The sequence below is a fragment of the Larus michahellis genome, chromosome 3 (genome assembly GCF_964199755.1).
Source record: "Larus michahellis chromosome 3, bLarMic1.1, whole genome shotgun sequence".
In the NCBI taxonomy this organism is placed as follows: Eukaryota; Metazoa; Chordata; class Aves; order Charadriiformes; family Laridae; genus Larus; species Larus michahellis.
The window spans coordinates 27446920-27473423 of record NC_133898.1 but is presented as its reverse complement, the minus strand read 5'-3'; the positions used below and the strand labels follow the sequence as shown (position 1 = coordinate 27473423).

Sequence of the window (26504 nt, the reverse complement as noted above, 5' to 3'; positions counted from 1 at the left end):
TTTGCCATTTCTCATGGAGCTGGTTTAATATCCATGTTTTAATGTTAACCCAGGTAGAAAAGTTAAAATATTGCAAGGATATCTTGCTGTCTTTAACTTACCTGGTTGCCAGGGTGGAGAATATAATTTTGTATACCATGATTTGCAAAAGACTGTAAATCTAGGTTTTGGAGCAGGGAATTTTTGCAGTGCCTATAATTACTTAGACTTTGAAATACTTATTTGCTTGCAATTAAATCAATCAATTCTCATGCTCTTCTTCAAAGTAATGTACATATAATGCAAAAATTTGTGTTTTGTACACATTATTTTGCATAATTGCATTCTAACTCATATAATGGAATGTAACTGGAAGACAATATTTAGAACTCTAAAATACCTTAAAAAAAAGATTAAACCATGAAAGACAAACTTAACTCTTTTTTTGTCTCTCTTATTTCTTTAGGACTTCCAGACAGTGTTACCATCGATTGTTCTCTTCGAAAAGTTTGGAAAAACTTATTCCAGAGCTGGGCAAATAGTGTAATTGTCCTGTAAACCGCACAATATAAGACACCTGAGACGTAATCAATAAATGTATTTCACCAAATGCACAGCAGTATGTTGACTGAATGTCCCATAAAGTACTCTTTCTATAAAGTGATGTATGCTATGTCTGAAGTAGTGTTACTTGATTTTGCTTGATCTTTAAACTATACAGCTTCCAAGATTTATAAAAAAATATTTTTGCTGTTTTGCCAGAAAACCCCAAGTAATATCTTAGGAAGTTTATTTCAAAAGTGCTGTATTTCATTTAATGTGAATCCTTTAGGATAGAAAACCAGAGTAATCAAGTAAAAGACTTGGAATCACATTGTATTTGTTACAGATTTGTGAGGTTAACACTAAAAAAAAATGTTTAAAAGTTACATCTGTTGGTTTTTTCTCACAACTCCACATGTATCTGGTTCATCATTGTTCACCATTGTTAGTGTTAGTATACATCCTTTTTGGATACTGATCCACCTCTCCAGAAGGACAGGATAGGCTATTTTCATGGACTTTACTATTTTAAATCCTTTTAGCTCTTCTGTAGGTAATAACAACATCAGCGTTGAAAAAATAAAGTTCTAGCAACATATAGACCTTATTATTAGATCAGTTTTTCTATATCCCCTTTAATTTTCTTTATCAATAGCTGCGTATTTACTCCTAGTCCCGCGTTAAGCAGACTGATACATGGGGACATAATTATGTGCTGCTTAGCAAGGAAGAACATGTTTGATCACACAAAACTGATATTTGTTTGCTGTGTTCACTAGCATGCAATCCTGCAAAATATTATCTTCAGAGCCCGTTAACTTCAAAAGACTCACAGAATTCAGCATCATGGGAAGACTTCAGCATTTCTTAAGAGCAAATCATAAGCTAATTCTTAAAATCATGTGAATGAATTTTTACAGGAGTTTTATCCTGAATTCTGTAGGATACCATGTTTGCTTTTCATATCATTTGACTATATTTGAATCAAACATATCTGTTTATCCGTTACTCAATGGTAGGCTTTTTATTACTGAATTTTGTTATGTGATTCTTTTGTCTCCTACGAATGTGCAGAAAACTTCCATGAGATGTCTGTTTGAATGAATGCTTTCTGAACTAGGAATCATACATTTCACTTCCTCAGGTTTTCAGCTGTCGGTATATGCGAAAAATTTTACTGCTATCGTACACAGGAGTAAAAGCACTTGCAATTCCACTGCATAAGTTACAAGTGCAGGCACCCGACTGTGGTGGTGTCACTTTTTGGAGTTCGTCATTTTCAGGCTTTGAAAAGTGAATTCTTCCGCGTGGCAGTGAGAAATTCACTCTGGGAAGTAAGCAGCAGGCACCGCAGTGGCTCAGTCCCCCACATAAGATTTAATCTGATCAAATGTGTCAGAGTGCTTTAGTTGTTCGTGGAAGGGACTGAATATGAGACACTTGTGCAAAACTGTTGATGAATAAAGATGCCACAGTAATTTTTATATGTGAGAGCTATCTCTTTGATTGCTTCAGCTTTAAGGTAGTTCATCACAGTAATTCACCCCGTGTTGCCTTTTTAACTTCATACCACGGTTTCCCATCAGTCCGATTAGAAATGGCAATGCCTTTATCAGATTAATCTTTCTTTCTCTTTCTTCCTTTCAGTATCTCTGACCCCAGGACAAGACAAAGCCCACCGTGCAGACCACTACTGCCCTGGCAGCAGTGCTCATAGCTAAGGGTCTGGAGCACGTATGGAGGTTAAAGCCAACACTTATAACTTTAATTGTTTGCTACATGCACACTTTTCCTCCTCTTAAGAAAAAACCCCCACACTTTTTTGTTTCTAAACAGCTAGCTATTTCCCAGAAACCTTCTTACACAAAACCAAGTCTGCTCATTTCATTAGCTAAATAAATATCCACAAAATTAATAAAATAGCAACCGTATTACCTGACAGGTTTGGGTTTTCGGGTTCTTTTGCCAACTATATTTCATAGGGAATCCAATACTTTTCTCTAACTGGAGTTCACATAGAGTTTATGTCATTTGTGGTCATATAACATCCAAACTATTCTGTGTGGCCACACTATAATCCCAGAATCCTTTAATTTCTCTTTCCATACATTCAGCACTTATTCAGTACTTTTATACAAACTGTTTGATAATGATTCTAGTGGGACCTCTACCAATTCTTCCATTATTTAGAGGCTTTTTATTATTTCTATTACTCTCTTAAACTGCGTATAAACACATGCAGAGCATTAACAGAAGATTAGCTTGAAGATGTTTTTAAATATAAAAGCATATCAATCTATGAAACTTTAGATGGATCTTTTTTTTAGTTTTAACTCCTGTCCAGACGCTGCACAGTCCAGGAACCTTTGCGAGCGTGGGCTAGAGAGCCTGCCCATACATTTTTTTTACATATGGATGAGGCTGACAGGGAAAAATCCCAATAAAAGGAAAAACTAGTAATAATTTAAGAACTCACACTTGAGATATCTTCAGCATGTCAGACTCCCTGGTTTACAAAAGAAACTCAGAATACCTAATATAGCACAAGAGACGCCAGTAGGTTTTTATTATGTATAGGAATTAGACATCGTGAACGATTCAAAAAATAATTTGGAAGTGAATGCTAGCAACTCTGCAGTATATAGGGAAGGAGATAAAAGACAAATTTTAGCCCTGGGGTGGGGCTAATTTCTGTGACTCCGGTTAGACCACCACTTCCATTTGGTAGCCCTCTGTGGCAAGCAAGTGAATGTGTCTGTCTGGCAAAGGCAGTTTTGTTTTGCTCTCTTGTTTAAGTCAAAATGTGTGCATGTAGCCAGTGAAAAGCCAGTGAAAGCTAAAATTTTGATATTTTTCTTCACTGCAATAATACAGTGACCAAGACAGTAAGCATTTTGATGATGTCATTATGTAATCAGTCTATCAATATTAACAGTAAGTGATTGTGTAAGTGATTTTACTTTACTCCCCTTTATCTGTCTTATCGATATAGTTTACCGTATCAATTTTCGTAATATATTTGAGTAATGTATTTTTAATATTTTTTTACTGTAGGTTTTCCTTATTAATAAGATTGTTGTTTTATAAGATTCCCAAGAACAACACTGAATGGGTATAGATAGAGGCATCGGGAAAGGAGCACTCTGGAAATTTGAAATGGATCCTGTTAAGTCTTGTTAAGTCTGTAAGATATGTAGCCTCTTAGAACTGTAGCTGGCTATGACATTTAGCAAGCTACTCAAAGCTGTACCTAAAAATCAAAAAGAATCACTGTGATGCCAGAGAAATGGAAAAATATAAGAAGCTCTATATCAGTCTTCAGAAACAGAAATGTAATTACTCTAATTGCCCCATTAAATGTATTGCAGTCAGTTGTAGTTGAAGAAATGTGAATAGTAAAACAGATAGCCAAACTACACAAAAGCGACCTGGTTGCTGTTTTCTGTTCTGGTTCTGTTTTCAATACTAAAATATGCCCTTCAGCATACAGCAAGACATGCACGATCCTTGCTTTTCATCCACAGAAACACAAATATTTTTTGTGATTTGGACTGATTTGGTCCACGTGTACAGAGGAAAAAACCTACTGTTGGGCTTTTTCATACTGCACGGCTGAAGAGGCCTATCATACCTTTAGGAAGCAGCGCTTACTGGGAAGAACCTGTCATACCACGTCACTAACAGAATAGCTCTGATATGTCACTTAAGTATCTTTGTCTAACGATAAAAAGCATGGAACGTAATACTTTGATGTCCACTGATATCTGAACAATTTGTATAGATCACAGAGTGGCCTACATCCCAGGTGCTAAAGATTCAAAGCATCTGTGATAATGATCAATGATCTTTGGGTTTAAACATCACTGGGGATCACAGCACTCATAAAAAGGATGCAGGCGAAGTCATTAAAATGGAACAGCAATGTGGTAAATGTTGCACACGGTTTATCACACCATGAGGAGTTTCAGGGATATCAGAAAATGTCTGGTAACATCTTTTCTTACTCAAACTATCTGCTGTTACTCAGTGCATTAAGGATCTTTCAGCGTTCCTATCCAATAATTTTGTTTGACTCCTACATAGCTGATGTTGTAAACACAGAAAATCTCTTAATTTAGATAATCTAAGAACCCTCTTGCGGGTTGATCCAAAATGTTCTCAACACTTGTCAAAGAAAACATTTAGCTTGTAATGCCCTCTAGAGGCAGAATTGCTATAATAGCGTTGACCACAGATTTACTCCACACTTCGGTCCAACTGTGATACTGAAGATTTCAAGCAACAGCAATTTTTTTTTTTTATTTTTTTTTTTAATAAGCCACTCTTCACATTTCTATAGGAGGAGAAGCCTAGAACCATTAGGAGCTCTACAACTGATCTAGATGCCTCATTCGTGACTGGATGGAAGTGCTCTCCAGCTGAGATGTAGCCTTACTCAAACTGCAAAGCAAAACGGTGATGCTTGTAAACAATAATGGAGTTTGACATACCAATGTTTGTCACTGAATAAGACTCTGAAAGCATCAAAATGAAAAAATATTTCTAACAGTTTACTGTTATTCCAAAGGATGTGTTTGCAGCATGCCTTTCATAAGTCTGTGGTCCTCAGTTTAATTAATTAAGAAGTTATGCATAGTAGAGTTTGTTAGAAGGATGAGGAGCTCTGCTTTTTACTGGCTCCTATACTCAGAATAGCAGAGACTGAAAAGCAAAGGATGCGCGTAATTCCTTAATTTTAAAATCTGGATTACCCCATATTGAAACAGAAACACTACAACCACAAAGGAGTCACATTCATGTAATCAGAAACAGAATTTGAGCCTTGAAGATTTTATTTGTCTTAACTGCATTCATAAAACTTTTTTTTTTTTTTTTTGGTGAATTGTCCTTTACTAATTGACAAAGGTTTCTGGTAGTCCTGGAAAAATGTCAGCAAAGAAGATCAGAGAACGCAAAGCTGGCTTGGCTTCATATTCCTCCATCTTTTAATAGTTCAGCTCATTAATGAGAAAATCATCTGGCTGTTGGCACAATCAGATACAGTCACTTATCAGTACATTGAGTTCAGTTTATAGTACTCCGATTCATATTCATGATCAGAGGATGCAGTGGAGCAATTCATTAGTGCACTGCTGCATTAAGCAATCACTGCCAAAATGTGACATATTAAGAGTTTGCACTAAACTGCTTCCTTTGAGAATCTTTTGGTTAAGAAATTCCTAAGTGCAGAAATGTGTTGAGGTAAGTCACTCAGGCACTTCAAGAAAAAAACATTGAGACTCTGTGTATATAACATTTAGTTAAAAAAAATATTCATTCACTGGTGCTATTGTACGTGTGGCATGATCATATCCTCAAATGCACGTTTAGTATTACAACAGCTAGTAAGATGTATAAACTAGATTAGAATTGCCCCAAACTTAACTCTCTTTCTTACTCTTTATTACTGTATGCTACCCAATGAATGTTAAGATTGTTTTTGTTTGGGGTTAAGATATTCAACAATGTCAAAACCCCAACCTTCTACATTCTGTCTCTTTGCTCATGGTACAAATAAGGGGCACTTGCAATTGCAGTCTGTGCATGCTCACCTCACAGTCTTTTTAAAGAGGGACAGTGCTTATAAATTAGAAAGACATGCTTCTTGAGTACTATTGTGAGAAGAAGGTGAGGCTAGGTGTAATTTCCTTTTCACTTCTTTTTAAGTTTGTAGTATTGTGGTCCACATGCTGCATTTAATCCCACTGTATCATTTTCTACTGACAACTGTTCTGCCAGTTTGTCATCTCTTCTTCAGATTTATAAAAGTCTGAGCTACTTAGTCATAAGAGATATGTAGGGAAAAAAAAAGGAGTAGAACTGTAAGTTTGTGGTCACTCATGCATAAGCAAAATAGGTGCTAAACTTTCTTTTACTGTGCCCTTAACTCCTCTCCCTTCAGTAGGATTATTCTTGTTTTTTCTCACTAGTATTTTGACCAAAATCTGGGCCAATGAGTCGCTGCTAAGAGAAGCATGTAAAAACATGAAACAAACTGCCCACACTTCATGTTTCTGTAGCAATAATAACCTCACGCATGCCTAGTAGTTTGGAATAAGAGTGCGTAGTCAGCTGGGTTTCAGGCACTGACCAAACAGCCTCTGACATGGGTCCCTTGTTACTTCAGAAGATATTTGCTGGCTTCATTTTTCATATTTTCCAAAGCTGCATGCCAGATACATGAGATTCCCATGTACCTGCTAGGAATCATCCACCCTCTTGTTTCGTTTCTGTGCTTGGTCTTTGCTTTTTTCCTCCCACTTGTTCCATTTTCCCTGCAACATAGGATACCTCTAGTTTATGATAATAATGGCATAAAAAAAAACCTTGGCAGAAAGTAGTTGAAAATGAATTGGGAGTAAAAAGCTCAAATTTTAAGAAATTTGTGTGTGTAAGGTTTCTTTACCTCTTAAACTCCTGTATCTCCCCCACCACAATGTGTTGCCATCCGCAGATGAGGCAAGAATTGGTTTGCCATCAATCTTTTGCTCTAGACAACAAAGCAAATGGATTATTCTGAAGCAGTCAGTGTGGCTTTTAAACAACACCTAAACATTTCTTCAGAACAGTAAGGTCTTTCTGATTTCTTCCCAAGTCCCTGAACACATGTATGACAGTGCCATAAGCATGAACGTTTTGCAACCGCTGGTCTGACTGAACAGCTTATATCCTAATCTCATTCAGAATATATCAATGTATTTAACGATAGCTATATTTTCTAAAACTTAAATTTCGTCCTTAATTTCTCCTTAGTCCAGATGATTACTTAAACTATCCATATTGCTAGGCTCTGTTTCCAAAGTCATTTACAACCAATATGATCAGCTACAACTGCACTGAAGTATGTAGTTGTTCCAGTGCTAAACTAGATACAGAAGAGCACTAGACTCCATATATCTAAAAACTTGTCCAGCTCTCTGCCCATCACAGTTTTTGGGGCTGTCTGTTGTGAGGATAGACATTGTAATGGTTTCACAAGACAGTTCGTGTACCCTATTCAGAACAGAGACCCTTCTGTGCTGCTACTGCTGCACAAATCTAAAGGAAAAAAGAACTTAATTAGACGGGGAAAATACAGTACAAGAAGTTTAAGAACCAGGGCAAACAAACAAATTAGTGACTGGAAGAACCATAGAAACAATCTTCCCTATGAAATCTAGCTAGTGGCATATACTGCAAATAGTGGGAACATTTTATCCAGACTTCAAACAGGAAAAAGAGAAAGAACTACTCTGGGCAAGGGTGCGAGTCACTCTCTGCTTTATGCAAGCCAGTAATAACCAATTGCTCTTAATCTACAGCGTGGTGACTCAAAGCCACAGCTCTGCAGTAAGGAATGAACTGGAAATTCACTGTTGCCTCTGAGGAGGCAGGAGTTCTGACTGAGACCATTTTTCATGTAGATACTTGGTACCACAGCTCCTGCAACTTGTTAGTTCGTCCCTTGTAGTCTAATGACAGTTGAAGAGGATGACTGTGACAGACAGCTGTGTCTGTAAGCATCAACAGAGAGCTTATATGTGACCTAGTTCTGGAAATGATTAACACATGATTTAGCTCTCATTCATTTCTATTCATGGTCATATATCTCACAGCTGTTGCTGAACACCAAGAGTCACGAAAGGTTTTTGATAACTTCATACTTGACAAATGCACAATCGAATGGTGAGATCTGACCATTTCCAATAACAAGATACGTTTCTTGTGAAAAAGTAAGAATATTTGCTCCCGTTGATCTGAAGATTTTTTTTATTTCCATTTAAGCACCAGCATATTCTAGAAATGTGTAAACAGTGATGGTGTATATAATTTCTCATAAAATATATCCATCTGTTTATTTAATTCTTCACAGCTACTATGCATTGAGATGAAATCACCTGTGTTATACCAAGTGTAATAAAAATCTTTAAGATGCTTGAAAGATTCCCAAGTGCATGTCTCCTTTTTTAATATTGTATTTTTACAGTGAAGGCTGCGTGATTCCTCCTCCAGTATAATTGCAGCTAAAAGGACAAGGTGCTTTTGATGCATCAATATTTAAACTGCTTGCATGTCTCTCACGATAATAAAGAAAAAAATTGCAAATCAATGACCAGCTGGGAACTTCGTAATGCCGCAATAGTTCCGCATGCGTACACTTAGAAATTCATAGCTTTGTTAGGGATAGCATGTGAGTGATTTGCTGCTCAGTAGCAACCTGGTAGATCACGGCACCTGGACTGGGAGAGGATCTCCACTGGCTGGAAAGATTTCTGGCAGGCTTACTCATTTGTCCTGAAGAAGGCAACGAGGCACATTGTGCAAACATAGCCCTTTTGTGGGAGGTTTTTAGAAGCTATGAGTACAGGCAGGCATGTGTGAGGGTTTGTACACTAACAATTTATTTGAGTTCATGAAGTATTACAATGTTTTGCATATCTCTCCTACAGTATTATCCTCTGGGATCCCCAACAGTGAAGTGTGCAAAATCTGACTGTTTCGGATATCTCTATTTCTGTCTTGTATCATATTCTTCCCCTTGCCTTGCTCTTCTTTGGTAATGATTGCTCCCAGGATCAGCAGATTTCAATAGGACACACTCACGTCTCTCTGGTCTTTGCTTCCACTCTTCACACATCTGACTGATAGGGACAAACTTGTAAAGGTGTTTAGATGCAAAAGATTTTCAAAGCCACTCCAGCTGAAGGCATTCAAGCTGGAAAAAGTGTTCTTTCATCATAGCTTTTTTTAAGAACAGATAAAGACTTGGCAAAGAAAATAAGGGTAGCTTTTACAAAGCTGATTGTCTTACCATGGGTAAAAAAAAAATGTTCTGACAATTTAAGAAATCACAAAAATTGAAACGGATGTTTCAGTCTCGTGAATGTTTACTAAGTGTTACAATTTTGTTAATCGTATATTTTTCTCAAAGTCCAGCAGCTACCCAGAGTTAATTTTTTTTTAAAACTGTGGGTTTATGTCCATTTGGGAAAAAAATAACAATGTCTGTGCCAATGATTCTTGAGAATTCTTCTTTCTGAGGAATCTCAGATTCTATTCTAAATATTAAAAGCTCATATAAACAGCTGAAATTTGAAAGACTCAGATTTGGTCCTTGTTATATGTAGAGAAAGATAGATTGAGATGAATAATTTTAGTTCAATCTAAATTAGTAATAAATTACAGATTACTCACACTTTAGAATAAAGGTGAGTATATAACATAGGTGAGAGAAGATTCACCTTGAACAAATCACTGCTAACCTTGTGATGAGCTTGAAAACTAATAGGCTGCCCCAGTTTTTACACTGATGAAAGGGATCTTGCTGTTTTCTCAAAATATGTTGATAAACTGGCTTTTCACAGCAAGAACACATTTAGCTGATACATCTGTTACTCAGATTGTCACATAGAATTAGCAAATCAATTAAAATATTAAGTATTTTATTGCTATCTAGAAGTTAGAAGCAAGGACTAAGGGGGATAGGTCTTGGCACTTTCTGTGCAGAATTTATAAGTGAATAGAGAAATAACTTAGAAACAACTGAATCATCTTCTCTGACAAGAGAAAATAATTAAAGAGGGTGAAAAGACTAAAGGACTTTAAAAGTACTCAAAGTTTTATAACTAGAAAATATGGCTTTACTATAGAGATTTAAATTTCACAGAAATGCTCTCTGGTCATTTCCAACAGGTTCCTGAATAGACAACAGCAGTGGTTTTAGAATATTTGTTGTGCTCCAAATCTGAACGTGCTTGGGGTGTAAGAGCACTTACAAGTAACTGAAAAGCAAAATGAAAAGGTATAGTTTGCAATGGTATTCAGAGGACATCAGTGCACTGACAAAATAGGACTATGGTGACCATTCACTGCTTAGTTTCTTCATGTGCATATCTCTTCAGTTCTTCTCAACTTCTGTACAGATGATTTTGTACTCTAAAATACAGATAGAAGCCAATTCTGTACTCTAAAATACATAGAAGAACAGTGTAGGTAGCATAGACCCATATTTCAACAAGCATTAGGAATTTAGCTGCCAGAACACAGCCTTACACGACAGGCAGCGCAATAGTTTAGTTCAGAAGAGACCAAGATAAGAGTCTGGCATTATATGTGGCTCCCAAACAACTTAACGCAGAAGGTATGTTTTCCTCTTTGGTAGTGGGACTGTGATGGGGCACCAGGCTGAAGAGGGAAATAGATTGTCGGTTGAGGATGGAAGTAAGCCAGAAGAGCGATGAGGGTTACCGTCAGTCAGGATGCCAGCTGTGGGCCTAATCCACCTTGGTTTACTGGGGCTATTCAGAAGCTGTTTGCTACCACGTGCATTGAACCACTTCTGGAAAATCGGAGGTAGTAGGTATATGTTTTAAAGCCGTCTGTCATAAAGCCTTTGATGGGTTGCTCAAAGTGTTTGCAATATTGGATATTCTTACACTTTTTTATTTTTGACAGAGCTGACTTAAAAAAGTACACCTAAACAACAATGTTATAGAAAGTGAAAAGTTATTTCTATGTCATCAACTGGAACTAGAAGCTGAAAATAATCTATTCATCCTTGTGATCCTAGAGATGCCCCTTCTGTTAATGAAGCCTGCTTGTATTTGTTACTCAGTGATGGATTCTAAGACAGACACAATCTGTATTTTCATGTGTCAAAGAAAATGATTGTGTTGATTTTTTCCAAAATACCAAAGTGGCACTATTGGTGCCAAAATAATCCAAATCTTTATTTAGGGACCTGAAGTGGAACCTATTCGAAAAGAGGAAGGTGTGGAGCAGAACAAATTTTGAGGCGGATCTCTGTCTGTTCCATCGAAAGCTATAGCAGGGAGCCTCAAGAAAAGGACTAGTCTTCCCTTGGTCACAGTTTCTATTTTTTCTCAAAAAAAGAACAGGCAGGAGAAGTAGTGATTCATATCTGATATTGATGGAAAGCAAGTATGTACCTCATCCACTGAAAACATTGATCAAGGCCACTTCGCTCTTTTTTAATGATGGCCCCATAAATCTGCCAGTATCAATGAAAATCACTGTTATCTGCTTGAGGTTCTAAATGGCTACGCTAAGGAAACTAAGTCACAGCTAATGGTTCTTTGCATCCAGGAGATGAATTGTCATACTTATCTCATTCAAAACTCTCCTTCTACTTTTTTTTAAAAAAAAAAAAAGAAAAAAGAACACATGAACTAAACCAGGACACATTAAAAAGAGAAATAAATCCCACATACCCATGGTAAATTTTAACGAAATGGTTTTAATGTTCAAAGCTTTTTTCAACATCTTTCGTCTCTGTGGGTTTTGGTAAAGAAGGATGAGAACCCGAAAGGATGTGGCATTTTTCTGTGCATACAGTGTATTGACTATGGCGAACAACTTTGAATAAAAAAAGTTTGGAAACATGATATTCCTGTTAAATGTCAATATACAGTTTGTGGTTCAAGGTCAAATCAGAAACAGGATTTAAATTCAATAGCAATGAAATCTTGCAAGTTGTTCTGTTCAAAATGCTATGGGAAATGTTCTGTTCACCCTGGATCTTCATCCAGTGATGGACACAAATCTGTGACTTACCCAAAATTTCATATGGACAGTAATTCCCGGGATCATCCAATCCAAACCAGAACAGAAAGATGGGAAAGAGCCTAAAATGGTAAAATAAGCATCTGTTGCCAGTTAGATGGTTGGGTGTGACTGCCACCTCCCCATAACTGCTTTATGTCTTCTTTAAGTAATAGGATGAGGGCAGAGACTGAAAGGAAACGTGTGCCATGGCTGGAACAGAAACCAGATCACAGGGGCTTCAACCACAAGGTCGCTCCAAATAACTCACTGCGTATAGAGCAAAGGGAGAAGACTGGAAAATCTAGTCCTCTGGATGTACAGTCATTTTAAAAAGTCACCTTATAACCGCAGCCGGGGAAGCATTGCAACTGCCAAAACTCCCACTCGCAAAACATACTGTACTTTGTTCAGTAAATCAAGGTGTTTGATTTGGCCATTTAATAAAGCCAAGGAGGTGCCAGACACCATATGTGGGGTGCTAAGGAGATATGAATGCATGAACAAGCAGGTGGGACCAAGCTCATCCTAGCTCACAAACTGTGTTTAAATGCGTGGGCTTGTTCTGCACTGCCATACTGTCTCTCAGCAGCACAGTTTCATAACTCCCAGATTACACCTTTGTCAGGGATTCTTCAGCAATACCCAAGGTAGGCTGAAGAATCTTTCTCGGGAACCCCAGTGTAAAACAGGGATTACCGTTTCAATATTTTAGACTAAATATATTCAGAATTGAGGTATATCCTCAATGGAAGGCTTCACCTCACACAATGGGAAGCAATAAACAACCCTTCTCTGAAGAGATGTTGAGAACATTTTGAAAAGGAAATTTGTTTATTTTTTGTCTCAAGAATATCAAAGAGATTCTCTAGACACATCTGACTGTATTTCAGCTATCTTGGCAATGAAATCCCTCCTTAGCCTTGCCACAACACACTTTCCTGTGTATCATGTACAGAATCTCAGAAACAGATGGAGTACACTTTACCCAAAATCTAATCCTAGTGAGGTAGAGAGGCCAGATGGTCTCACTTTCCAAATGAAAACTTTCAGAGAGTCTTTAAACTAAGCAAAGATTTTATTAACATTGATGGCTGGATATAGTGTAATACACAGAGAAGATTAATTAGAAACCCTAATTAAATGTAACAGTGTAAAAAACCCAGAGCACTATTTGGCATCAAACAGCTTTTTAAGATTCTTGTTGAAACCTGGAGTATTCAGCATGGCTGAACCGCAAAGCGAACAAGAGAAAAGCAGAAACAATGAGATTTACTAAAAGGTGCCAAACTCAATTCTACATGCAATCATTTCATGTATTTTTTGTAGAATCATAGGAAAGAGGGCTGAAAGGAACCTTTAGAGGTCATTTAGTTCAGCCCCCTACCCCAAGGCAAGATCAGCTATACCTAAATCATTCCTGACAGATGTTTGTCTAACCTGTTCTCATAAAGCTCCAATCACGGAGATTCCAAAACATCCCTAGGCAATCTATTCTGGTGTTTAACTATCCTTGTTGTTTGAAAGTTTTTCCTAATGTTTAAGTCTGAATCACCATTGCTTCAATTTAAACTTGCTGGTTTCTGTTCTATTGATCAAGGGCATAGAGAAAAGTTTATTCCTTTTTTTTTTTTCTTTTTTACAAGGTGCCTTTTACAAATATGAAGATGACTGCTATGTTTCGCTGCTTTTTATTTTTTTTCTTTGGACCAAGCAATCCCTGTTCTTTATTTTCCTCCCATTTAGACTTCTGATCCTTTCCCTTTATTAGGATTACATCTTACTCAAAGGTGGCTTCAGAAACTGAGCATTGGAGCTGCACTCTAACCCGTGCTAAGCAGAACAGAAGGACTGTATTGCACATGTTATGGATGACGTTCCTGTTATGTATTCTGGTAGTAGGCTTGCTTCTTTTCTAAGGTTTGGTTTTGTTAATTTGTGCTAAATTCATGTTCCTTTCCCGCAGAACTCTTGCCTAGTCACTCATTTCCACAATGGTTTTAATAAAAGTTGACTGAATATATTGAAGAAGGTATTTCTTTGCTGTTTTCCACTGCGGACAGTTGCAGAAAAAGAATATTTATTTGCACTAAGACATTATCATGTCCCCCAAGCCAATGAGGTGAAAGAGTCGGTTTTCTTCAGCCTGTTAAAGGAACGTACATCTGGAAGTAATGTTTTAATTCTCAGACATATGGAGCGGGGAGCTTGATGATACAAGCGTCACACATCACTTCTCCCGTTAAATTCTGTGCTTGTATCTCTGGCTCGCAGCAGGAATTCTTGCAGACCATGGACAATAACCAGGAAAGTGTTGCCACGTTTTCAAAACGTCCTGACGTCTAGGCTGTTACTTAGTTGATTAGTTGGCAGTGCAACCCCACAGGGTTGTACCATCTTACTAAAACTAGTTTGGATCTTCGAGAGATGAAGGGCATACTTAGATAAAGCAACCGAAGCTGGCCAATGGCACAGAGAATGACTTCCAGGAGCTTCCTCCTGATCCCACCCACCAAGTGTGCTCCTACTCCAGCTCCCTAGTAAAATTCTGCAGTGAAGTGCTGTAGACAAGCACAGGAAGAGGCATCTGGACCCCAACTGCTGTGAAGGTTTGCTGAGACAAACACATGTTTACAGCAGAAAAGGGAACAGATGTGCAGATTCAAGGAATTTTATCCCCCAAATGCTGCAGTCACAGCTAAAGAAGTAAAAATAGATGCAGTTTTGTGGGAGCAGCAGTGATGGCAAGGACTAATGCTGAAAGGGTGCAGAGAGGGAGGAGAGGACGACTTATCACAGAACCAAGGATAAGTGAGGAGGGCATTAATTATGGACTGCCCCGAAACAGTGACAGCACCCTAACTGCCTCTCTTAACAAGTTTCCTCTTTTGTAGTTTCCCAGTTTCAGCCGCATATCACCCTTTCCCACTACCCGTGTGCAGCACATATGGCTGCCTTGCAAGAATCACACAAATCATCCAGTAAGTTCATTTTTATTAGTAGCTTCTGCTTAATTAAGGGATGCATCATGCTTCATCAATCAGCTTCTGTGCGTGTGAGTTGGTCTCAGCCACTCTGCTGATGCAAACTCCAAGCAGATACAGTTCTTGTGCTGTAGGCAAGAGGCCGGTTAGCTTGACTTTGGGGAGCCAGGGGCAGAACTGTATCCCCGATCATTAAAGGGAAGTTTCATACTACAGCTATGGCAATGGTAGATCCACAATGACTTTCTGCTGTCATGCATTGAAACACTGTGCCAAAACATAATGTGAAAAAAAAGGTTAGTGTTAAGACAGTGAAAAGCATAGTTACAGATTGAAAGCTGTTGTTTGTTTTCAAATGTAAACCTTTTTTAGCTTTCTGTTTTTTAAAGAAATCAGTTAAATTAGCTTCTTAAGCCACCACTGGCTTACAATGGTGCCTTTCAGCCCTGTAGAAGACATTCCTGCAGAGGTGCTAATCAGGCAGGTGTGTCTAACACAGTACAGTGCAAACAGAGATGGTGGGGACGGAGTGTAGCTTTACTTCCCAGAATGGGCACATGAATCTACACAAGAGTACACATGTCTAAAAGCACTGGACCTAGCTAGCTTGAGGATGACTTGAGATCTCTTCATGGTGCTGCGCAGTGAGATGTGTATGCAATTATATATAATCACATTCCCTGGTCTTTTAGTTAATGATAAAAAGGACCTTCTGTTATCGCCAGTCCAGTCCTGGCTCCAGAATAACGCTCATAGCAGCAACTCAGTGAATTACTTTTTATTTGCTTAATAACATTAAAGGCATAATTGGTCAGATAGAAGCTTTGCAGTTTAGCTTTTCCATTGCAACCTCTTTCGTGGCCTCAGATACACTTTTCCTGGATTCCTCTGTGCGGGAAATGTTAATTCTGATGAATTATACCAAACTCTATCATAGTTTTTCTGCTTGAAAGATTCATTAATAAGTGGAACCTACCAAAACACAACTCACAGCCAAAATCAAATTTGACTTCTAATTCCTGATGTGAAAACTAGTGCTTTAACCCATGAGGGTATCTAACCCTTAAATGCATCTTTTCAATAAATCGTTAAGTGGATGTAAGTAACACCGTAACATACATGTAAGTCACTTCATCTAAATACACAGCTCATCATTTTACTTCACTATTTTCATGGTAGCTTATCCTTCATATAATTTATTATTAATCTTTGTGATGGCTTTTAAAGTCCTTCAGATGCCCTATGGGTTGCTTGCGTAATAGTGTATGTACTGTATATATGGTTTTCAATAGTACAATTAAGGTAGATCTAACAGCTCTACTACATTATTAGATACATGTCTGCAATTAATAGATTTTAAATGCTGCAAAAGGAGCAGCAGAATTTTACTTTTGCGGTGCATGTATCAGAACATATATTTTATTTTATTATTTTTAAAGCTTTCAGCAGAAAGTAGGAAAAAATAGAATTTCTCAAGATGCCTGTCACTCACAGTGCAGGTATCTGCAAATTCATAAGTTCATCTCAGCCTAGGTAAAGAAAGACAGGTGTTTGGTTACTGGCATCACCAGTCCTGACCCAACATGGGGCTATCCTGTCCTTTTGTAGTTCTGCAATATGAAAATAAGAGTTAGTGACTCTAGAAAGTAATGCTAACATGGGTTAGTGCCAGAGACTATTACTCAGTTGTGGTGAGAAGTCACATGTAGAATTTATACATCCTACACAAAACGCAACAGAGGCAGAGAACCACATGCGATTTTGTAGACTTCCTCCATGCCAGGATCTACTGGAAACTGACCATTTTGGTCAAATTTATTTTCAAGGAAATAAATCTCTGAATCAGACAGTGTGGAGCTGTAAACTGCTGCCCTCTATTACGTAGAATCAAGACCATTCAAATTGTTCACGAAGACTAACAAAGGAACAGTGATGATCCTGTCTATTGCCTCACCGTCACAAATCAGTGACAAACAGTATGCCCTCTTCCCACATTTGCTTTGATTTGTTCTATTGCCCCCAGAGCTACAAAATCTCACTTGGGAAAAGAGATCAAGCTGTTTCTGAGCTTCACTACGCATCTCTGCAAGGAGATTTCCTAATGGCTATGGATTGTAGGCTGTTCCTACCTGGCTGATATGAAAAGCAAACTTCTGTGAAACTTACTGTTTTATCTGGGACTACTCCATGTCCTGAAGGTCAAAAGGAAGAAAGCTGTGCTTTAAAACTGTATTAAAGGAAATGAAAAAAAAAAAGACCAATAAGCACACAGCCTTTAGACTTTCATCATCTAACAGTTACAAAACTAGGGAGGAATTTGGCACTACACACTTGAACTGAGCTAATTTCCCAAACATCTGTGATTAGAAGGGACCCTTCGCACAAGCTCGTCCCACAGTCAAGGCAGTAAAGATTCACTTTCCACCTTAGCTCTCTTCCTTAAATCTCCTAACCCCCAAGCTGGAGGAAAAGCAGAGAAATCAGGCTACAGACTGGGGAAGACAGCCCAAAATGCTTCATATAATTTCCTTCCATCTGCTTGTTTCGCTTATCGCAGTTGGCCCATGAAAACAACCATGGGGATCTGTTAGCAATCCTGCCCCAGTGTAGTCAGGTTGCTGGGAAGTAGCTGAAGTTACAATGGCATCAAAAGGCTTTCATAAAAACTATTCTGACTTTGCAAAAATTTCTTGTGAACCACAGGTTTGGGGTGTGGATCACAAAAAGGGAAGTCCTGTGGCGAAAGCACAGCACAGAAATTTCACGAAGTTGGTTTTTTTTTTTTTCCCTTATATAGTCTTTTATACATTCCTCCTTGAATCCCTCCCTTCATTGACTGACTTATTATACTAACAAACTAGATGTCTTAGAGGGGTTCCCCCCAAATTGTGAGGGAATTCTGATTTTGATCAAGTTCTTGACCTGAAACATATCTCTCCTCTATCAACAAATAGATTGGTAGGTAAATCCAGCAAAGGATTCATTCACAACTGTTTGATATTAATGCATTTAACGTCTTTGCTTTCAGGCTGTTTTTCATTATAGGGTGTGATTAGACCTTTCTGCTGAAATACAACTAATCTAATCCAGGAAAAGAGCAAAACCCTGGTATTAAAGACATGTTCCCAAATGACCAGCTGATGTATTTTGCCAGGGAATCATGCTCGACGTGTAGGGATGGAGAACAAGTCCCCATAATCTATGACTTACTAGCTGTTTCTAAGTGATTCTGGCTGTGTCGATAAATTTGTTCACAGCTCTAATTGTGTTAATGAATTGAACATAATTAAACTTACAGCATGTCACAAGCTTCCTCTGGCAACTCTAGCAGGTTTCTTAAGTAACAGTTCATCAGTAACCATCAGTGCTGCTTAAACCTTTCTACACTTGAACAAATCAAAACTCCTCTGAATTCTGCAATTTGCCTTAAAATCCAGTTTTCCCATGTTTGCAACATGAAAGAAGGGAGTACACGAAGTGTGCTTACCTCAAAGTAGAACAAAGCAGAGTGCTTCATTCATTTTTCACCAGTTATTTAGCTGGGGTGATAAATAACTTATTATTCATGTACACACAGCTAGGAGTGACAAATCCTTTCATCTGTCTCCATTGAGGTTTTAAGAGTCATCTTCTGTTTGGCTACTCTACTTCTTAAGTATTTAAAGAATTGTAATAATGCATGCATTTTTCAAGCTATTTCATTTTGATCTGTCTTGGGTATCCCTTTGGTCAAACCTTAGACAAGAAAAATGTTATATATTCTTCATCCTAGAACTTAGATCTCCTCCTTGCTGCACATACAAATCTTTTACAACCAATAATTAGGCAATATTAACCAATAGCAAGATATTATGAATCATTTTCTAAGTTATATGATCACTAAAAATCTACCCTTAAACTTGTATTTTACTCTCTTGTTTTTCTTCATGTTAACGTTGTTGTCTTAACAAGCACAGAATTCATTTTGAATTTAAAATGTAAACCAAGAAATCATGACTATTCACTCTTTACTGGTAACAGTCTCATTTGTTGAAGTACCTATATAGGATCTATAGTCCCATCTGAAAAAAAATGATAGTATATATGTGTTATTTTTAATCAATAGGCTCTTTCTACAAAAGCATTGATTCTGTTTCAGTGTTTTCATAATAGCACAAAGCATTGTAGAAATTACTGATGGTGCAGAACATTATCAGGTGCACACAGCATGATGCCTGCACTGTTTTCACAATGTAATTTTTAAAGAAACTCCAGCAAACTAAACCCTTCCGATGCAGCACTAGACAAAAATATGGAATAAATACAATGATCTAGGAGAAATGTTGCCTCTAGCACAAAGGACTGAATCTCATTAATATCCATGCAGCTATCTGCAGACCCCCAAAAATACATTTATACATATTAGCTAGCACAGATACCTCTCTGCAGTACTGCATTTAGGTCGTATAGACATGCACAGAGTATTTTCTGATTAAATTAACCTCTGTCAGGTGCTTCAGGTTATGTTTTTCTTTCTTGTGCATTCATATCTAACCTGAGGGTGAGCCTTATATTCAGCATCTGTCTTAATAAAAATTTTGTGGTGATCCTCAGCACAAAGAATTCCTGCTTTGAATGGTTTCATTATTACACCATGCTTTGTAGACCAAATAGTAGCAAACTCACCGTGCAACTTAGCCCTTTTTCAGTACTAGGAGAAGGCTGGGTAACATCTTAAGTGAGTAGATAAGCACAGCACAAGCAGACTTGCAGGATACACTTGTACCACATATATGTCAGAGACCTTTGTGTGATAAATTACACAGACCATGTGGTAAATTGCAGTTTGCGCTTTTGACTGCCTCATCTACCCTCTGCTTACTAATCCATCTCCACTGGGACCACTTCTATCATTTAAAAGATCTGATCAACATCAAATAGCTCCCTTAAAAAAAACACAAAACAACCTGCCTCTATACATAAAGTAGGTTTATCTAACCATAGTAAACGCTGGATATGTCAGCAACCTTCAGCTAACCCATTTCATGTCATTTTAAGGGGACATAAATGGCAAAAAAGAGTGGAACAATATATGGAAAGGCCTTACCACAGCTCTTAACGGAGATCTTACTGCCCCTGAAGAAATCTGTATGATGGAACTGAGGGGTGAGGTCAGTATTCTGTTCGTAGAAAACAAAACAAAACAAAACAAAACCCCAAAAGAGAGGAAATTTACCCCCTTCCCACTCCCTAAATCCATCCAGAACAGTTCTATGAACTCTCAAAGTCCTAAAAAGGGAAAATAATCTGACATCTGATGCTATATTGAGACTAATATGCTAATTCCATATGGTTAGATTAATCCATTAATCATTGCTAAGAATAATTGTGTATGTACCTAAATTAGATGGATCTTTCTATGGGAAGCAAAGAAGAATAAAAGATTTTATTACACTAAACGTAATTCCTGTGGCTGGTAATTAGCATTGTATTTAAACATTCATTCTTACATGGCTGCTTTCCCTTGAAGAAAGCAAAGCAATATCCTCATCTTCACTGAACATGGTATTAGCACCTCAGAATTGCACTGCTCTGGAGCCCAGACTTAATTAAATAACAAGGTTAGGATCAGACAATATATCAAGGTTATAAACTGGAGCATTAACCTTCTGGAGGGGAGAGATTCTCAGCTTTCCAACAGAACCAGGATTTTGTGTCTATATTTGGAAGGTCCTGAGAGAACAAACTTTAACATCAGCATAAATTAAGTACAGAGAAGGCAATTTAGGTACAGTTAGCCTCTTTCTCCATCTGTGCCTTCTTTCACAACTGGAGTTCCTGAGTGTGCAGGGGTAGTGCTGCCGCAGCCGATAACAGCACCAAAAATGAAAGCGGGCTGATTTCCAGTAGCTTTGGGTCAGGCCCTGAATTGTTGCAGCTGGTGGCTGGTCCTTAGGAGGGAACTTCACCTGAGCTTCAGCTTCAGCTCAGGGTCTTTCCTGCTGCCTTCTCGCTGCTTGCTACTCGATTTCCTCAAGTGCAGTGATGCTGACAGCCTGTGGCTCCGGAGCTCACCCTGACACCAAGGACACCTCTAGCTACTTCAAAAATGTGCATCTCCATAAGAAAAAAGGTGAACATAGGCCAATGCCTAATAGGTGGGAGAACTTTCTTTTCTGAAATACGCCTATACGAGCAGCATGTCGCCCTTTAGAGCAGTGAGGTCTGTTCATAGAGAAAGCTGCTGTATAAAGCTGGCAGAGACTTTCCATGCATGGAGAGGGACTCTGTGGATTAGGCCATAAGTGTTTAACCGAAGGGAGATTTTCTGGTGTACTAACTGTTTGTCTGGCAAGACCCAGGGAAATACTACAAATTAGACAAGCAATCAATAGCATTCAGATTTCCAAGAGAACAACATAGAATAGAAACTTCAAACTCATTTAATTGTATCGCTGGAAAGTTTCCCTCTGTTCTGAATTACAAAAATGCTTGTTATAGTTTTGTAGAATATATTCTTAATTTGACTGCAACTGTTTTTCTAAAGAGAAGATAAAGCATTGTTATTAAATTTTCATGCAAACTATTATGCATGGAGTAACTCATTATGAAAGAACTATTATATTTCCAGAGTCAATACTCGAAAGGTTAATAGCACTTCACTGAAACAAAGGTTGAAAGGTCTGAAGACACACAGTGAAAGCTTGGCTAAACAACAAATAGGGGAGGATGAGCTAATGGTTTGCAATGATCTGTAGGGTGGACGAGCCAGAAGGAATGAAGAATTATAGAAAGGTACAGTAAAGAGCAGCAGAGGGTAATGGAATGAAAATAAGAAATGGAAAATTTAGGCTGAGCACATTAGGAAAAATTTCTTATTGGAAAAAATTATTAGATGGCCGAACAGCCTCCCCAAAGATATGCTGAGATTGCTGAAATTCTCTGAAATAATAGTTAAAAAAAATCTACATACAATAGAATAGACCATAGTGGCAAGAGCAATGTCAGGATGGGTGAGAAAGAAAAGGCCTCAATCTACGGTCACCTGGTTTCATCTCTTCATTGCACCATCCTGAGACTGCAGTGGAAGCACCACAATATAAGTGGGAGGAACAGAAGTAGCTGGTGAAAGAAAAAAAAATCCACATTTATATATCTTTTGTGTCTTTTAAAAAAAAAATAAATAATTGAAAGGCCTTCATAGTCCTCAGAGCTATATGTGAATTATACTAATGTGGCCCTTGACCAGCCTGTGGAGGTAGAAATTCCACAAAAAACTGCTTTCAGTTCCACATCAGTGAGTTTCCAGGCTGAAACTGGGTCTCTGTCTGGCAAACCAAATTTCATGACATCAGGTCAATTTTTCCTTTGCTGAAAGGCCTCACATTCTTTATGTGCATCCAGGCTGAGGTAACTGCCTAATGTCATATTTTGTTGGGGAAAAGGTTTTTTCAGTGTAGAAGGTTTACTTTATAACCAAACTTCTGGAAAAGATCTTTTCAATGCGTACATATAGAAGGATTACTTTATAACTGAAGTTTTTCCTTACGGATAGCAACATTTGCTCATTCCAATTTACTCATTCCAGCCCTGCGACTGAAAACCGTATGCTAATATATAGGATACTTCAGCTAATAGTGTTGCTAACCACACACAACAGTGTATGGTTATTAAGTATAGAAAACTTGGGCTCAGGTACACAGCGTATCTGATAAGGAAGAACCCAGCTGTATGTTGAGGCTGCAGATATTGGGGAGCTGATTGAAAGAACTGAAAGAGTGGCACAGGGGTAATAACTGAAGAGATGAAGGAGGAGGGACGATATAGCAGTGGATGACTATTAAGCGCTCTAGTGGCTTCACATGTGATCATGTGCGGGATCAATTTATTCCTTTGACAAATGCGGAAGAATTTTCTTTGGGTTAAGAGTTGTTGGGTCCATCAGCAGAAGCTAATAGTAAAGATACATTCCTAAGGTACGTGCACCTGCATCCACATACACGGGTGTGGAAACTGTTGAGAAAAGCTTGTCACTGCTCATTTCAAGACAGACCCTTACAGGCAAAATGCAGAAGAAGCAGAAGAGTCACCAGTGCCGCTCTTCAGCCAGAAGACTAATCCAATTCAAAAAATAGCCTGAAATTTAAAAAAAAAAAAAAAGACACGGGAATAACAGTGCTGCTATCAAAGTTAGTCCTTCACAGTGGTTCAAATCAGTAAACAAGAAGTGGGAGTTGTATGGACACCTGGCAGTATGTAGTGTCCCAAAATTTACTTCCACTTACAGAGTTGAGAGTCCAACTCTTTTCAGCACATTTGGGTATGATTCTACCATGTTTTATTGGCTAACCTGAAAAGCCATTAAGTGGACTGTCCAATTCTGTCAAGATTTTACTGTTTGAAAACCACGTAGCTGGATAACAGTGATCCTGCTTAGGGGAGTTCATATTTCATGTAGCTGATTTAATTTCTGCTTTTCCTGTGAAGATAGATGTGAGCTGGAGCTGATATGAAGTTAGAAAACATAAGGAAGTCTGATGACTGGCTATTTTCATATCTGCCAACAGGAGTTTGATACTTAAACTTTTTTTGAACATCCCCTTCTTAGTTCTTGAATCCCTAATACCACTACTATTCTGATATCAGGGCACTTAACCATCTAATATAGTGGTAGAACCAGTCTGAAATTAACCATAATTCTTGATTCTAGCTCCTCATGTGCCCTATTGCAATCTATGGACAATTGTATAGTTACATTTGTCATCAAAGGATTGTAAAACTATTGTACAGCCTTTTCTTGCTGCAAAAGAATCAAACTCCAATACATCAGTCAAATGACTTACCTCACAAGAAGAAAACTATGAATTATTATAAAAACAAATTATATTTCATTACCTTGCCGATATACACATTTATGGCAAAATCACTCTTCAAACAGTAATACTTGATGTAATATTGACTATATTATTATTAGACTGGAACTAATAGTATCCCGTCACTTGTAGGGAATTGTCTGACTGGTGTTATGCATTCCGTTGTATTTTGAGAACAGAAACATCCCCAGCTTGTTTGCACCTAAGTATAGTTATCCTTTATACTTCTGTTCAGGAAGGATCTTTTCATAGAGACTGGTGATTATCCTTCAACTTAAAAATTATTATCCCTTACCTTTATGGAACCTAACGCACATCAGAAATGAACCTGACACCACTCTGCTCTTGAATGATCTTCCTCAATTATTTCAAGAATGAAGTCTACCACTAGAAAAATTATAAATTATAGAATTCTCCCACTCCCAGGTTTACTTTGATTCTGTGCAAATTTACCAGAATGAAAAGATTACATCTTTAAAGTAATCAGGTGAAAAAAAAGTACATTGAGGTTTTTTAAATTAAAATATTTCTTTTGACGAAGGGATTAGTCTAAGTTTGCACACTCAGTGTAATTAGTGCATATGGTCCAGCTGTGAAGAAATAGCTGAGGACTTCTAACTTATTATTAATTAGGCTCATTAAAATGCAAGTAAGAGAACGATGCCTAGATAAACAATACCTTATGTCATAAAGTCATTACTTGACAAGAGCTAGTCTTGCTAACAGAAGTCATTACTGATATTTTAAAGGAGGTTTTTTTTATACTCCATGGGTGCCAGTTAACTACTTTTGACTGACATCAAGGACAGACATGCAAAGCTGTAAGGAGCCAGCCGTACAGCACAGCAATTCTTTTCACATCATTTCAAAATATGTCTGGTTGAGGTCAAAGGTTGACAACCAAATGACAGGCCTTCTTCAATTGCTGTGGTGTCACAGCAGGAGTGTGTCAGGGAAATTTTCCGGGGCCCCTCTGTGAATTTTTACATGTTCACATTTCTTTCCTTGTCTTGTAAGTGGGACAGGATTGGCAGATTTGTGATTAACACCTCAGAAGGAGAAGTGTAGACACCATCCCAGGTTGGGAGCTCATGGTAACTGCAGCTAATAATCAAAAGGTTCTCCTTCCACATTAGCACAGTACAAGAGACCAGCATTTTAGCTGTGTTCATTTGTATTAGAAAAGGGATGTGAGGTTAGCAAGGGCTTGAGCTGTGTACATTGGTAGGACTTACTGCGTTTCTTACTATCAGCACATCTCCCAGTGTAATGAAAATTGTCCTCCAGATAAAGAAGAAAAAAGATCTTGTTATTAAATACCAATAAACCAGACACCAAACTGTTTACAGAGTTTTAGAAATGTTTCCCTTTCTTTGAAGTCCATGCATGCTCACTTACAAAAAACTCTACTGATACAGCCTCCACTCTAAACATATCAAAAGCTGCTATTGACAGGTGCTGAAATGAGGGTCTACCTTTAACACAGGGTCAATTGATAAGTGCCTGACCTAAACTTTTGACTGACATGAAGAGCTGTCAGGCAAGGTGCATCATTATAAGTGTTGAGTAGGCACTGAAGAGGTCTGAGTCATTGCTATGTTTGGTAAAATAACTTGTGATAGAAAGAAGAAGTGAGAACCAGACTGCAAGAAAGTAAGAATGCAAGGAATGTAATTTTACTCAGATTTGGACAATTAAAGACTGATGTAATAAAGGCTTCCCATTGTCTGATTGCCATCACCTTAAGTCATCCTGTCTTGTGAACAAATCAACAAGGGGTATCTTGAGTGCATCTGAGAACCCCTGCAGATGCCAAGGTACTTTGTATCTTGTCTCATCTCAGAGAACCTGCATGCTTTGCACTGTCCTTGTTCCCCGTACTCATCAAGCTTAAACTTTCCCCCAAAATAGGTAAGACTGGGCTCTTGGGATTATTTTTCAACACATATTTCACCATGTATTACACTTCCTACTTATCAAACATATCCATGGCTGGATGTAGAAAAAGTTATTTCACTGCTGGAAATGTTATATGATATGGAACCGTAAGCAAAGTGAATCTGCTGCTCTTCATGGCTGCAAGAAAAGATACCCATGTCCTCCTTAGACAGATGCAGGAATATCACGGAAGACAGCTTCTGTCTTTGTTCATGTCTTGAACTTGCAAGAGTTCTGTTGTACATCAAAACCAGCTTTGCTCTAACCACTGGAAACTCTCATGACCTTGAAAATATCCTGCCCCAGTCTTATGGTACCTGTTTTCATTTCATTTCAGACTTCAAAAACTAGGCAAGACCATCATGGCTTATTCTACATTTGTTTACTCTTTAAGCACAGCTGGAGAAAAGTGTTAGGACAGAACAGATAATGAAGTACAATACATTTGAAAATGAAAGTGAAGAATTAGAGCTGAATATACTACCAAAACTTTGCAACTGGTTCAAATCAAGCCAAATTATACTCAAACCATTTGATAATTTTTTTTATGAATAAATTCTAAACATACAAGGGAAAGTCTTAATCTGATCTACTGTAGTCGTGTGTCTTCTCTCCACTCTAACTTTAA

The 26504-nt window shown here is 37.9% G+C and overlaps 1 protein-coding gene across 4 annotated transcripts in view; it reads left to right on the top strand.

The window, feature by feature from the left end:
- SPATA17 (spermatogenesis associated 17) overlaps nucleotides 1–2005 on the top strand; it is an 88328-nt gene extending 86323 nt beyond the window's left edge. For 2 of the 4 annotated variants that reach the window (XM_074579319.1, XM_074579318.1), the window contains one exon: nucleotides 446–595. In XM_074579319.1, coding sequence (XP_074435420.1) covers nucleotides 446–526 — 81 coding nt within the window. In that variant the 3' untranslated portion in view covers nucleotides 527–595. Of the gene's footprint in view, nucleotides 1–445 lie in introns of all 4 variants that reach the window. The other 2 variants (XM_074579320.1, XM_074579317.1) reach the window with 2 other exon arrangements.
- Nucleotides 2006–26504: the final 24499 nt, after the last annotated feature.